This window comes from Pinus tabuliformis, chromosome J (assembly GCF_031772625.1).
Source record: "Pinus tabuliformis cultivar Carrire ecotype Pingquan chromosome J, CPIR1, whole genome shotgun sequence".
NCBI lineage: Eukaryota > Viridiplantae > Streptophyta > Pinopsida > Pinales > Pinaceae > Pinus > Pinus tabuliformis.
The window spans coordinates 570,470,666-570,487,078 of record NC_142295.1 but is presented as its reverse complement, the minus strand read 5'-3'; the positions used below and the strand labels follow the sequence as shown (position 1 = coordinate 570,487,078).

Here is a 16,413-nt window from a genome sequence, read left to right as displayed (position 1 = left end):
CTATTTCAAGCCTTTCATGTAAGCTAACACATTTGACTTAAATGATGCAAGTACTAGATTAAATGAACGTGTGGTTTAAGAAGAGCAGGCATGTGATGGACTTGAAGGTCATGTCGATTAATGATAGGAAGCCCAAGATCAATGACAACATGACTACACGGATTTGAATTTCTGATCTCATGTTAGCTAATAAAAGACTAGGAAAATGTGAATGTAGACATTACATAGGTAGTTGTGGACATCTAGATCTAGATAAAGGAAATCAACCATTTATATGAATGAGTTGTATAACTACTTTACAAGATCAAGAAAATATATGATTAGACCAACTCCACCCAAAAAATTATAATATCCCCACAAAATTAAATGGATTTGAAGAATATGAAAAACCTAAAACATTGTGTTGTCACTCTTTTTATATTTAATACCTTTAATCTTCTCCTTAATTTATTCAATAAAAACCTAGTCTAAACATGCAATGATTTCGATCTTTTATGGTCATTATTTTTCTTACGATTTTTTTTTGCCAACATCCAATTACAAATTGCTAAAAATGTAAAGTTCAATTATTGAAATTGAAATCCAAATGCAATAAAGATTTTCAAAGATATTGAATTTTACAATTTCAATTATTCTTATATAACTCGATTCCAAAAAAATGCAAATCATAAAACATTTAGTCTTCATCACTCTTTTTATACTTGAAACCTTTAATGTTCTCCTTCATTTATTCAATAAGAGCCTAGTCTAAACATGCAATGATTTTGATCTTTTATGGTCATTATTTTTCTTAAGATTTTTTTGCCAACATCCAATCACAAATTTCTAAAAGTATAAAGTTCAATTATTGAAATTAAAATCCAAATAAAATAAAGATTTTCAAAAATATTAGATTTTACAATTTGAATTATTCTTATCTAAATTCTTGAAAAAAATCAATAAAATTCTTGAAAATTTCAGTGAAAAAGATACAATTCGTTCAATTATTGAAATTAAAATCCAAATAAAATAAAAATTTTCAAAAATATTAGATTTTACAATTTCAATTATTCTTACCTAAATTCTTGAAAAAATCAATAAAATTCTTGAAAATTTCAATAAAAAAAATACAGTTCTTCATAAAACATTTAGAGTCTTCTCTTGTGCAAGTTTCTATCCCTCACCTCATACCCAAGTCAAAAATGCAATCATTCCCCTACAAGCATATACCCCTAACCTCTCACACATAAGCCAAAAACACAAGACATGGGGCTGTTTTCAATGGGTGAAATACCTAACTAGTGATGTGCACTCTTCTAGTCAATTGTCATGAATGTTGATCCACCTAGGGAAGGAAAAAGGGATCAATTGCTTAGAATAGTGATGTGTGTCACATCGTAGCCAACGCATTAGATTTGGCTTGTGGATATGGGGATGCACACCCACCACCGACGGCCCCACTGACCTTATCCCTTCCCCTTTCAACCTCATGACGTAATATCCCACATGGACAGCCATGGAAACTGGCATCCTCCTTAATTTATTCCCAAAGCCCAATTTTTTTTATAATAAAGATTCAAAGCTTTAGTCAAGATATTAAACGTGTGCGGCATGTTATGGTATGGGGATGGGATTAAGATTCAGAGACCCCCACGTTATCAAACGAAAGCGTTTGGCCATTAAAATAATTAAGCATGTGAGCCTTGGATAATAAAAAGGACAGATGGGTTGCAGGGGAAATTGGTAACATGCGCGAGGGTCCCATGGGGTTAAAAAGTTGCAGGGAAAAGTGGTTGACTTTAGAAGAAGAAGGAAGGAAGTCCGCGTGTTGGTGGAGTTAGTGCTGTACAATCACCAATAATGGTTCTTCTTTCAATCAGGGAATGAATGAAATAATGGTTCTTCTTTCAATCAGGGAATGAATGAGATCTAGTACAGATCCAAAGGGATTGTCTTCACCTACAGTATATAGCTTTACATTGAACTGTATTTTGCATTTGATGTTTGTTTATATATAGAATTTTGTAATTTTGATGATGTGTTTGTTTTTATATAGATTTTTGTAATTTTGATGATGAGTTGAGAAGATAATTATCACTGAATGGAGGATAATTTATTATTGTTATGTAAGAGAAATCACATTATTTGAAATTACTTTTCTTAAAGACAATAGGGAAAGCTCTGCAGATATTATGGCAGCTAGTTTTTGGGATAATCTATTCAGTGAGGGGTTTGTCGAGAAGATTTTGGGAGCTAGCTCTTGGGATAATCTATTCAGCTAGGGGTTTGTCCAGCAGTCGGGAGCATTTATTGTGAGACTTCACATGAAAAAGGCCAAATACAAGAACCAAATGGAAAAGTACTTTGTCCCATAAACTATCTCTAGCCTCTTGAATGTTAAAATAATTTCATTTCATTTCATCTTAACAATGAGCAGAATTGACAATGAGCGAAATTTACTTAAAAATTTAGATATTTTGAAAAATTTACACAATTTAATTATAGATTTTTTTACATACTTTCTGGTTTTATATTTTAATGTATTTTGGATTGGTGTTAGTTTTTATATTGGTATGAGGATTTTGATGATGAGTGGATCTATTGGAAATGTAGAACATCTTGAAAATCTAATTTAGACAATAAATGATTTCTAACTCTATACTTTTTGGTTTTATATTATAATGTATTTTAAATTTGATGTTAACTATAGAAATTTACTCAATAAATGATTCCTAACTTCACACTTCCTGATTTATATTAAAATTTGGTGTTGGTTTTTTATATCGATAACATTTCGAAATTTAGACAATAAATGATCTCTAACTCCATACCTTTTGGTTTTATATTGTAATGTATTTTAAATTTGATGTTAATTATAAAAATTTACCCAATAAATGATCCCTAATTCCACACTTCTTGGTTTTATATTGTAATGCATTTTAAATTTGGTGTTAGTTTTTTATGTGTAATTATTATGATTTGAATGATAAACATAATCTATTCTAAACTTTAGACATTTAATTTTATATTGTAATGTATTTTAATTTGTCTTAATTACATATTTATTTAAATAATCTCTAACTCTACACTTGGTGTTAGTAGTTTTTTATATTGATATTATGATTTTTTATGATAAATATAATCTATTCCAAAGGTTAGACATTCATTTTGAATTTGGTGTTAGTTTTTAATATTGATATTATGATTTTGATGATGAATGAATCAACTCCAATTGAAATTTACATAATAAATGGTCTCTAACTCTACACAACTTTTATCTTAAAGTGTATTTTAAATTTGGTATTAGCTTTTTTGGGTAAAGAGGCAGCCAATACCATAAAGATGTTGTAATATAGCTTTAAACATTTTGACTTGGTAAAAAAAAAACTCCAGCCCAATATGTTAGAAATGTATTAATTATTAAACTAATGTAAATCCATCTTAACTCCAAATCTATTAAGAGATGAGAGAGATGAAATATGTTGACATGCAAACTTCTTTTAGAGTCCTCCCTACACTTGGTAAATCCAAAATTTAGATGGATATAGGCTGGTTTTATATTAATATTATGATTTTGATGATATTGATATTATGATTTTAATGATAAGTAAAATCTACTTGTTAATGAGTGCTTAGCTCTAGTGATATAGATGGTGGTTTGCCATTCCATCCACCCGTCTCTATAAACATGACTCGTCATCGTAATGCCGAGAAAATACACATCGAACTATAGTAAAACTGGAAAAATAGACATAGAACTATAGAAAGTAAACATAATTCCCACCAAAATAACAAGTAAAATCTACTTAAAAATAAAATAAAAAACTATGCCGATTGCAAAATTGTTTACATTTCAAAAAATCTATTACAATTTTTTTGGGCAACAAATGATGTCAAACTCCACAAACTCCTCAAATATATAGTTTGATCCAGAATACTTCTGCTTCAGATTAAACAGTATATTCTGAGTGTAAGTTATTATTAATACAACATCATTGAGTGCATAATGCCTACGCGCAGCGTGGACGTGCGTGCGTTTCCTCCACTTTTTCAACCATATGTTCACGATGCAGCAGTTTGGTAGAAAAATCGAGACAGGTGTAGAAGAGATCGCCTTGGTTTGCGGTAAATCCGATTGGTTAGATGTTCGATTCCCACCGCACTCAAATACAATCATGAAAGCATGGGACAACCATGCAATGCATTACATCACACACGCACTTGCTTGGTCCTCACCACTTCCAGGACTCTCCTATTCTCCTTCCTTTTCACCTCGGTATTTGATTCTTCTTTCACATGCACAATGAAGCAGCGGGAAGTGTTATTATTGAGTTGCAGCATTCAATCAGCATGGCCCAATTCAGAGGATTCAAGGTATTGGCGGGCATCTTATTACTCTCTGCACTCGTGGTTGTCAGCATTGAGTGCTTGAATGAAGAAGGGAAGGCCCTTCTGGAGTTGAAGAGTGGCCTGGATGACCCATTTAACAGACTCTGGACTTGGAATGCCCTGCAATCGGAGCCATCGTCCCCATGCAAATGGGAAGGCGTTAATTGCAGCAGAGATGGCAAGGTAAGTTCGCTCAATCTCAGCCAAATGAATTTGTCTGGCAATATCTCTTCCCACATTTCCAAGCTGGTTTCCTTGAAGGTATTCAATGTCTCCAAGAATAAGCTATCAGGGGAAATCCCTCCGGAGCTTGGCCTGTGCACAAAGTTGAAGATTCTTGATCTGAGTAACAATGAGTTTAACTCTAGAATACCCCCTGAGCTCGGAAATTTATCATCACTGACCCAGCTTTACCTTTATGATAATACCATTTGTGGAAGTCTACCAGCAGAGCTTGGTAACCTGACATCTCTTGTGGAGCTTGTTATTTACACCAATAATCTTACTGGTCAGATTCCTCATACAATTGGGAATCTTAAGAATCTGCAAGTCATCCGTGCAGGGCAGAATTCGCTGTCCGGTCCTATACCAGCACAGATTGGGGGATGCGAGAGCCTGCAGTTCCTAGGATTGGCTCAGAACATTCTTCAGGGTGAAATCCCGAAGGAGCTTGGGAGGCTTCAGAGGCTGGCTAATCTGATTCTGTGGCAAAATGATTTTTCAGGCAGAATTCCAGCTGAGCTGGGCAACTGCAGCCACTTGGAGATGCTGGCTCTGTATGATAACAATTTGGTCGGGGAGATTCCAGTGGAGCTTGGAAATCTGAGAATGCTAAAGAAGTTGTACATTTATAGGACTTATTTGAATGGCACCATTCCGAGGGAGCTGGGCAACTGCACAAATGCAATTGAAATTGATCTTTCTGAGAACAAACTGACTGGAACGATCCCGGTTGAGCTAAGCCACATAAGGAGTCTTCGTCTGCTTCATCTGTTTGAAAATTTTCTCGTTGGTAGAATTCCAACGGAGCTGAGTCAGCTAGTTAATTTGGCAAAATTAGACCTGTCCATCAATAAACTTGTAGGAAGCATTCCAATTGAATTCCAAAAATTGACTTCTTTGGTATACCTGCAGCTATTCGATAATGAATTGGAGGGCATTATTCCTCCAGACATTGGCAACTACAGTAATTTATCAGTGCTTGATGTTTCAGAGAATAATCTTATAGGTAGCATACCAACTCAAGTTTGCAAGTTTGAGAAGTTGATTTTGTTGAACCTTTGGTCCAACCGGTTGACAGGAAATATTCCATATGGCGTGAAGACATGCAAATCTCTCGTTCAGCTACGATTAGGTGATAACAAGCTCACTGGAAGTCTTCCTGTTGAGCTTACAAAACAGGTAAATTTGTCTGCTATTGAACTCTACCAGAACCAATTTACCGGGCCAATTCCACCAGAGATAGGGAACTGCACAAGTCTGGAGAGGCTTGACATATCCAATAATTATTTTGTAGGCTTCCTTCCTCCAGAGATAGGGAGACTGTCAGAGCTAGTGAGTTTCAATATCTCCTCAAACGAGCTCATTGGAAGCATTCCTTCGGAGCTTGTGAATTGTACTAAGCTCCAAAGGCTTGATCTTAGCAGAAACCATTTTACTGGTCATTTACCACAAAATCTTGGCACTCTTGTCCATTTGGAATTGCTGATGCTTTCTGACAACAGGTTGAGTGGAAGTATACCTCGCTTATTGGGGCATCTACCTCGTTTAACAGCGTTGCAAATGGGAGGAAACAATTTTTCAGGTTCTATACCAGCGGAGCTTGGTCAACTTTCAAGCTTGCAGATAGCTCTTAATCTCAGTCAAAATGTTCTTACAGGAGAGATACCCGCTGAACTTGGCAACCTGAGTTTGCTGGAATTTCTTTATTTGAATAACAATCAACTTGTCGGCCAAATCCCTGCTTCATTTGCACAACTGTCTAGTTTGATGGTGTGCAATGTTTCTTATAATAAACTAGCAGGCCCTCTTCCACAGACAACCCCATTCAAACATATGGATGTAACCAATTTTATGGGAAACAAAGGGCTATGTGGAGGATCTATGTTGAATGCATGTGAAGGTCTGGATGCACAGTCATCCACTTCTTCCCCCATGTTGCCAACGACAAAAACCTCCACAGAGCAAATTGTTGGTATAATTGCTGCAACAGTTGGGGGGGTCTCTTTGTGTATCATGGTGGCAATTTGCTGGTTTATGAGAAAGCCTGTACATGTGCTTGTTCCATTTGAAGACCATCATAAACCTATTGCTTCAGATCTTTACTTTTCCCCAAAGGAAGACTTCAGATTCCAGGATCTAGTAGATGCAACAAACAACTTCTCTGAGAGTGCTGTGATTGGAAGAGGAGCTTGTGGCACTGTTTATAAAGCAACCATGCCTTCTGGGGAATTTATCGCTGTCAAGAAGTTGGCTTCTAATCGTGAAGGATCCAACATGGAAAATAGTTTCAATGCTGAGATATCAACTCTTGGTAAGATTAGGCATCGCAATATTGTGAAGCTGTATGGTTTCTGCTATCATCAAGAATCAAATCTTCTTTTATATGAATATATGCCAAATGGTAGTTTGGGTGAAATTCTTCATGGGAACTCTTGTACACTAGACTGGGATACTCGCTACAAAATTGCTCTTGGAGCAGCAGAGGGTCTGTCTTATTTACACAGTGATTGCAAGCCGCATATTGTTCATAGAGATATAAAATCCAATAATATCCTACTCGATGAGAATTTTGAAGCTCATGTGGGGGATTTTGGATTGGCTAAGGTGATTGACATGCCACAGTCAAAGTCCATGTCTGCTGTTGCCGGTTCATATGGCTATATTGCTCCTGGTAAGATGCATCTACTCTTTCAGCAAACTACAGTCTCTTAGATTTTTCTTTTCTGCAGTATCACGGAGGTCTGATATGCAACTCCTAGATTACAATAAACCGTGAATGTGTTTTGGCCTTCACAACCATGTCATTCATAACATTTCACTGCAGGGTAATTGCTTCTGCAGAAATGTCGTTTACTTCTAGTTCTACATGAAGGATGAACAAAATAATCAGAATTAATAGGTTGTGTCTGATCTTCTTGATAGGATTTTCACATACTCTTGCCAACATCTCCATTGTTTGACCAGACTATCAAAATAAGAGTTGATACAATTTTCTTCTATGAATAATTCAAATTATATACTTTATTGTAAATCATATAATAATTTCATAGTTAATAGGTCAGAACTTAGATTATATCTTGAAGGTTCCGAACCAGCTATAGTTGGTCTGTTTATCTGAAGATAAGATTCCTGATAAGCAAGAAATGACAAGCATGTTTTATTTGTGGCATTTGAAAAAAGATCGAAGCTTGCTTATTATTAGAATATCACAATGGAGCCCCAGATATATATATATATATATATATATATATATATATATATATATTGAGTATTCCCAAATGCAATTTTATCAGGAATCTTATCTTCAGATAAACAGACCAGAAGCTTGCTTATTAGAATATCACAATGGAGCCCCAGATTTTATGTCTATATATATATATATTGAGTATTACCAAATGGAATTTTATTGAAAAAAACAACACTTGTTTTATTCCATTTAAATGCCCAAACTATCGTGCCTGAATACAATGATTGGGAGCCAGATTCACTCAGAGAGGTTTCAGTATCTCTGTTATACTACCATATATATATATATATATATGGTGAGGATTCCCAAAGAGATTTTGATTGAAACAAACAACACTTGTTTTACTCCATTCAAATGGCCAAACTATTGGGCCTGAGTACAATGATTGGGAGCCAAATTCACTCAGAGAGGTCTCAGCCCCTCTTTGTTACAATACAACACTCAACTGAACTAAACCTCTACTTTTCATCCTGAATCGAACTAGTCCAAACTGTTCTTCAAGTGAACTATTTGTATGTCTTCCCTTGAATATGAATTGTGAAATTGTTACAATTCCAGGAACCTAACAGTCGATAGTTGCCTTCGAATGACATGCTGCATGGGATCCTTGTTTTATTCCATTCAAATGCCGAAACTATCGTGCCTGAATACAATGACTGGGAGCCAGATTCACCCCCCCCCCCCCGAATTTTTCATGGCGGTGAACAGATCAATGTGAACCAGTAAACCCTAGTGACAACACATCTTGCCTACTTGCAATCCTCTTCAAAACACCTTTCTAAGCATCTAAATTTCAACTCTTGATTTTGTACTACTACAAAGAATATTCAATCGAATTCAGGGTATAAATTTGATGGACACTCTTGTCAGTCAAGATTTTTTTTTATCTCAAGTAATTTTTTTATGACAAATGTCTTTCTAAAATTACCCTTCCATTCTAATTGTATATATTAGATATATTTTTTCTTATTTTAATGAACCGGTTTACCGACCGGAACCGGTCTAACTGGGACTGGTTTGGTCTAAACGAACTGGTTTTACAAAAATACATTAAATAATTAATTTTTAATTAAAATATGAAAAATAGAGAAAATACCTGGATGCGCTTCAGAACACGGATTCACAGATTCGAGTTGAAAGCAGTGTGTTTAGTCCATTAAAAGACTCCAAAACCCGTCGTTTAGTCCAATTTTCTATATATATATATATATATATCTATATATGATGAGGATTCCCAAATAGATTTTGATTGAAACAAACAACACTTGTTTTACTCCATTCAAATGGCCAAACTATTGGGCCTGAGTACAATGATTGGGAGCCAAATTCACTCAGAGAGGTCTCCGTCCCTCTTTGTTACAATACAATACTCAACTGAACAGAGCTTCTACTTTTCATCCTGAATTGAACTACTCCGAACCGTTCTTCCAGTGAGCTATTTGTATCTCTTCCCTTGAATATGAATTGTGAAATTGTTACAATTCCAGGAACCTAACAGTCGATAATTGCCTTGGCATGACATGCTGCATGGGATCCTTGCTGATGTTCTAGTCTAGTCAAATTCATATTCATGGCTCTCTTTTTGTTGATGACATGATGTGGTCACAGGGTGAATGTCAATGCTTTATCCTGCTTAGCCTGTTAATGCTTGAAACTGTCTGATTCTGAATGTAAAGTAGGAATAGTACACTGTCACCTTCATATGTTCCCTTTCACTTTGGGTTGGTGGTTTCCAACAACGGGGAGGTTCTCTATGTGATATAAAGATAAAAACTTAGCTTTGCATGCCAAAACTACTTCAGATCTGTCATAAGAACTTCCTGGAAATTATATAACAGACATCAAACCTGCATGGTAACAATTTCAAACAGCAGTAAATAACAGATATACATTTTAATATGCCAAGTAATCTTGTTCCATGCAAATATGCCATAAAGCACCTTAAGTCTGTGCTGGAAATGCAAATCTGCGTGCAAAATGCTCACAAAACAGCAAAGTAGAACTTTGAAAAAATTATTTATGACCATCATTTCTCGATTCCTGTGGGTTATGAAGTCAAATAGAATAGAAACTTGATTGAGTGGCGTGAAAGCTGAGGTCAGTCAATTCAGAAAAATGAAGCAATCAGCAATTTATATACCAGTAAAATGATATCTAGCCACCAAATCAGATGATATGTTTCTTCCAAAGAAATAAATACGATGTTTGGAGATAATGAATTCAACTGCAAAGCACTCTGGGGGATGTCTATCTTTTCTAAAGTGCTAAGTCTCACCAAGTCCAAGGATGTAATCACATGGACAGCATGAGATCAATCTCTAGTTCTCCATGACTGGTATGCTTTCTCACAATTACTCAACCCAAATGGAATCAGATGGAAGAATATAGAACTCAAAAGATAATCAACCAACTCAATGGAACTCTTCATCTTTTATAGATGAGAATGGAGTGTTCAATGAAAGAGACTCTAAATAAAATGAGATAAGAGAGCTATGATTGGCCAAGGGAGGTGCCCTCGTGCAACTAAGAATAGATGCAAAAGTGATACCTTGAACTCCAAGAATACTCCCCCAACTGAGTGTATGTACTATGGATGATAAGTAAATAAAAGAGAGAAGAAATTGAGAGTGTTGACTGGTACTCCTTCAAGGTGGATGACAGCTCTTGCTGTAGTGTAATTCACATAAAATATAGGGCAAAAACCCAAGAACACAATAGAAAAAAGAGGTAAACCCGAGAAATATCTCTCTGATAACAAGAAATAGAGAACTATGTTTACTTGCCTCTTCATGGGGGCAACCTCCAAGAGCAATGCTTTAAATACAATCACAATTCTTGAAAAAGCATTACATAACCTTCTACTCTACATATATCTATCCATAGAGAATCTTATTGACCTATGGGCCTCTTATAATGAGTGCCGACCAACCAATTTGGGCCTTATTAATAAAAAGGACCCTTTTTACAATAAATGACTATTAACTAACTATTTAATGGGTATTATTCAATAGAGGTCGCCTCATATATTTATATAGTATCTAAGCAAGGGGTTAGGGTAGGGCCCTAACATGCCCTCCCCCTTAGAAAGCAACACCGTTCTTAAGGCTGAAGGTGAGGGAATTGTTGGAGAACCATTGCTGGTTCCCATGTGGCATCTTCTGGTTGCATAGCTTTCTATTGGATCAATACTTCCTTGATTGTGCATTGATGCAACTAGCACTCTTTGGTATTCAATATTGCTTTTGGTTGGATCCAAATGGAACCTCCTTCATCAAGTTCTGGTAGTTTGGTCTGTATTTTGCAAATTTGATCTCACAACCTTCTTCAAACAAGACACAAGAAAAACTAGATGAATCTTGGGCTGAGTTGGAAGAGCCAACGTGTAGGTGACCTGACCAATGTGTTGTAAAATTTGATATGGACCATAGAACTTAGGAGCTATCTTTTGGGGAACTTCATCTTTGAGTGATGTTTGTTTATAAGGAAATATACAAAGGAACACCTGATCCCCTTCGACAAACGAACATTAAGATCTATGCTACTCAGCTTGTTGTTTCACTCAATTTTGTGCCATCACCAAGTGGTCCTTGAGGATATGGATAATTGCTTCTCTAGCATGGAGCATTCTATCTACTACATGAACCTTGGATGTTCTTGGTGTTGAAAATAGTAGTGAGAGAAGGTCTTTTTGACTTGTGCTTTAGTTAAGAAAGACAACAAACTGTTCTTTTAGCATGGACGAGTTCATGGAGCAGTCAACTCATGCGCAGAGATTGGAGGCTATGTTGTTCTCCAAGTGCGAGTTCTAATTTAGAATAGGACGAGAGGGCTTCAGCTTCGATTGAGGCAAAGCTTAGTTTTAACTCCAAGTTTTGAGTGGAGAGAGTTCAGTTCGAACTCAGTTCACTCATCAATCCTAACTGCTGTTCTAAATTCGTACTTGCCAGAATTAGCATGATCGAATTGATTAAAAGGACGATGAAGGCACAACTTGTATCATTATTATTTTGCACTAGTTTGTGTGAGAACCTTGTTGTGGAGAGAGCATACTTTGGAGGAGCCTTACTCTGATATAGAAAGCCTTTCTTGTTGCAGGTGTGCGCTAGGATTTAGAAAGAAATTCCTAAATAATAGGGGCCCAAATCTGCGTTAGGAATTAGGAGATTTCCTGCACTAGAAGATAGGGGCAGAGACTGCGCAAGGAAAGAGGGGCTGGGTCGAGTTTTTTGCACAGTCTTTCAGCTAAGTATTAGCAGTGAGAACAAGTTTGTTTTCTATTGAAGCAAATTGCCTTGTAAAGAGATCTATTTGCTCAAATTTCTGTCAATAAAATTCTACAGCAAGCAGAGGGTTTTCCCAGTTGGGTTCCCTAGAAAAATTGCTATGTTATTGTGTGACTGTGTTTTTATCTCTATTTCTATTCCGCTGCAAATCTAGAGTAGAGAAATTCTGTGTCTTGGTGAATCGAACCTAGTTTCAGTTTGTTCATTCAAGCAGTTGCAGAATTTCAAGGAAAATCTACATGGTATCAGAGCAGAGAACAACGTAAAGACCAGCACCAAGAGATCAAATTTGTGAAGAACAAAGATCAGATTTGTGAAGAGCAGTTCTTTGGACAAGGAGGATGGCGTACCAAGGACTGAGAGCAGATCATTGTTTAGATAGAGCATCGAACTTCTCCTCATGGAAGGAAAGGATCACAATAGTGTTGGAGGATAATGGGGTGGGAGAGTTTATCAAGAATCAAATCCCGCCACCTCAAGATCCCCAACAGTTGGCCCAACATACTAAGAATGATATCAAGGCAAAGAGGATTATTCTAGAAGGGGTCAAAGATCATATTATTCCTCATCTCTATGAGAAGAAGATAGCGTATGAGATGTTCAAAGCCATCTTGGATTTGTTTCAGGGTACCAGTGATGCCAGGAAGCTAGCTCTCAAGGAGAAGCTAAGGAGCATCAGGATGAGCAAAGGAGAGCCCATCATCACATATCTTTCGAAGTTCACTCAGGTTCGAGATGAGCTAGGTGGTGTGGGTGTCACTGTACCAGAGAGTGACCTTGTGAGCTTTGCTCTACTAGGACTTCATAAGTCTTGGTATAGTTTCCAGGATGCTGTCAGTGGCTGAGAGAATTTTCTTGGTTGGGAAAGGTTATGGACTGACCGTGTTCAGGGAGAGATCTGCAAAGGGAACAAAGATGGTAGATCAACAAAGGCTGAGGATGAGGAGAATTTTTCTCTTACAGGTAAAGCCAAGGGCAAGAAAGGCAAAGGGAAGGCCGAGTCCAATCAGAAGGGCGAGAAGAAGAAGAAGGATCTGAGCAAGATCAAGTGCTTCCATTGCCATGAGTTTGGGCACTATGCTACTAAGTGTCCTAATCAGAATAAGAGGTCTGGTAAGAATCATGTTACTGCATCAACTGAGGTAGATGGGTTTGCTTCTCAGTTCAAGAAAGATTTCTCATTGATAGCTTGCATGGCAAGTTCAGTAGGGAGTAGCACGTGGTATATTGATTCTGGAGCCTCCTTCCATATGACCAAGAACAAGGAGTATTTCAGTCAGCTGAAGGAGAAGGACATGGAGTTTCAAATTGAGCTTGGAGATTATGGCAAGTATGCATCTAGGGAAGTTGGTATTGTCAGTGTTACCGCTCAAACTAGCAGGGGACCTAAAGGGGATCCCTAAAGGGCAAATGCTAGACCAAGGGCAACAAATAGAGACCTAGCCCACTGCCACCTTAGCTAAGGCTCCCTATTATTTACAGACTTTCATCGATGGGAGGAGACCCGGTATATTATGGAGTCACCAATGAAGGATAAATCAATGAGTGATTGTGGAGTGACCCAAAGATCCCTTTCCAGAGGAGGTTGAAGGATAGAGCTTGCTTGCTTTCTACGCAAGGTACAATGTCTTCTAGGAGAAGGATGGGAGGATTTGAGGGTTAGGTTTAGGGAATATGACTTGTGAAAGAGTTTCCCAATCCCTAAAATCTGTGAAAATTTCTGAATCTAACAACCCAGAAATCCTACTGCAGAAAACTGATTTACATCACCTACTTGTATTCTTCATTTAACAATTTATTTTCAGAGATGTTAAGAAAATATTAATGTAAATACACTGCAACCTACACCAATATACAGATCAAGTACTGAAAAATAAATGAGACAAACACACAAACAACACACTTATTTTTGGACTAAACGTCCCCGGAAAAACCCAATGCGGGAAAACCGGTGCAACAACTCTGAGGGTTTTCTATTATTAAGCAGAAGTTCTGAATACAAATGTTGGTTGCCCTCCTGACAAACCAGTGACAAAGAAATACAATGGTGTAGAACCTGAGTGAGTTTTACCTCACTTCACTCGATAGAATTCGGCTGTTTCGGCAGCAAAACTGGCTGGCCCCGGCTACAACTTCGTTGCCCCTTCGCAATAACTGCGTGGGCTTGCGTGGAGCTCTCTGAGGCTCTACGTCAGTACTTCTGCCCACTACGTCAGCACTTCTACCCACTACGTCAGCTTTCCTGGCTGTTCTAGTAGTTCCCCGACTTTCTGCGTGGAAGGCAGCTCTTCCTCTGCGTTGGCCCTCCTGGCTCTGCGTCAAGGCTGCGTGGGCCCAGACTGGCCCAACGTCAACTCTCCCAGCTACTGCGCTGCCTCCACAAGTTTCTCTCCGCCTCTCTGTCTGTATTCCCAAACTATCACTGCCCCTCAGCTACAAGATCTCCCCAATCGATTTCCCTCCTGAGAACTTCTCACCTCAGAAAATCGATTTCCTCAATCTCTCTGTGTGTCTTCTCCAATTGACCCCAAGCCTCCATTTATACTTTTCCTGTTGAGAAATCAACGGCCGTGATCTAATCTCTAATCAATAGATAAGATTAAATTAGACTTGATCCTCGTCTCTTAGAAGCTTCTCACCCATATTTTCATTAATACCCATTAATATTTTAATTTTCCTAAGTTTAGACTTAGGAACCCCATTAAAAATATTAATTATTTTAATAAAATACAATCTGGGTGGAATTTCTCCAAACGATTTCTGGGTCTTGGAGATCTCATGTGTTCTAGCCCCTCCACAAAATTTCGGAGTTAGAGCACATCCGATGCTACCCAAAAATCAACACTCCCTCCTAGCGACTCAGCGAGGAATGTGCTCTAGCAATACTTCCCAGTAGAAGTATCACACTGATCCACGACATCGATCCTCTGCACTACTGATGCTCGGCCTGCTGCCCTTCATCAGCTGCGCTACTGCAATCTTGTATTGCTGCCCATGACACTGCCACTGTCACTGCTACATTTGTACTGCAACTCCCTCTCAAATGCTGCATCACGTTGCCCATATCACTGCCATTGCTAACTGCTGCACTGCAACTCAGTTGTTGAGAAGTAAGCAATTGAAAAGCCACCCAAAAGTTGACATGCTGGTCAGTGGGGATACTGTTTGATGCTGAAGCTACCTCTGCTGCTAATCTGTGCTGACCCTTTGATGCTATTGCGTTGCTGTTGTATCTGCTTTGTGCCTCCTGCACTGTTGAACACTCTACTGCGCTGCTTCAGACTTTGGCACTCTATCTTTGCCACTTTTGCTCCAACATCCCTCGCACCAACTGACTCTCGTCATTCTGCTACTGTCATTAAGGGCTCCCGTAGCTGTATGTGATCCAAGAGTTTGGGCACCTCAAGGATCCTGCCCCTGCATGTAGTCTTCCCGACTACAGCTCAATATCGCCCCACCTCTTCTCTAGAGGTGCATGAGCACTCATGGCGCAATCCCCGTCATCATCCCCTTTGTCAGCTTTCGCTGGAGCAACCTTTGAGTTAGACTTCTCTTATTTTCCTTTCTTCCGATGACACTGAGTGGCGAAATGACCCAGTTCTCCACATCTGAAGCATCTGACTTTGGATATATCTTTCTTTTTCCTCTTTTGCTGCCCTTGTTGTCTCGTTGATGCGAGAGCTGCATCCTCCTCTTCCTCCTTCTTGACTCTGATCCCTTTGCTGCTGCTTCCCGCCTTGGTCAATCGTCTGATCTCTTCCTGTCGAAGAGCTGCCCACATCTCCTCCCAATTGGGGAGAGAAGCCCTGCCCAAGATGCTCTGGACAAAAGTTTCCCAGTCTTCAGTGACTGCATTCAGGGCAGTCCTGACCATGAATTCAGGATTTGGTGTAGAACATATGGAAGTTAGCTGGTCTCAAATCCTTTGCAACCTAAGAAGGAAGGGATCGATTTCTTCTCCCTTCTGCATCTGATACTGTCTTAGCTGACTCTCAAGCAACATCTTCCGTTGAACAGAAGTTCCCTCGTACAAAGTGGTCAAGGCCTCCCACATTTCCCTTGTTGTGTCTTTCTTAGCAATATGTGGGATCACATGATCCTTGACCCCGTCTAAGATCATGCACTTTGCTTTTGCCTGTGCCTCCTCATACTTCTTGAGAGGATCAACATCAACCAGAACAACAACCGTCTTCAGGGCATAATCCTTGATGCGATTTTTGTCCAAAACTGCCAGGATCCTGACCTTCCAGATGACAAAGTTGGATGCTCCATCCAACTTGTCCTGATCCCTCA

The 16,413-nt window shown here is 38.3% G+C and overlaps 1 protein-coding gene across 5 annotated transcripts in view; it reads left to right on the top strand.

The window, feature by feature from the left end:
- The first annotated feature begins 3,969 nt into the window (after nucleotides 1-3,969).
- Nucleotides 3,970-16,413, top strand: part of LOC149228268 (uncharacterized) — a 110,158-nt gene continuing 97,714 nt past the window's right edge. For 4 of the 5 annotated variants that reach the window (XM_089378130.1, XM_089378132.1, XM_089378131.1 and 1 more), the window contains exon 1: nucleotides 3,973-7,261. In XM_089378130.1, coding sequence (XP_089234256.1) covers nucleotides 4,276-7,261 — 2,986 coding nt within the window. In that variant the 5' untranslated portion in view covers nucleotides 3,973-4,275. Of the gene's footprint in view, nucleotides 7,262-16,413 lie in introns of all 5 variants that reach the window. The other variant, XM_089378133.1, reaches the window with a different exon arrangement.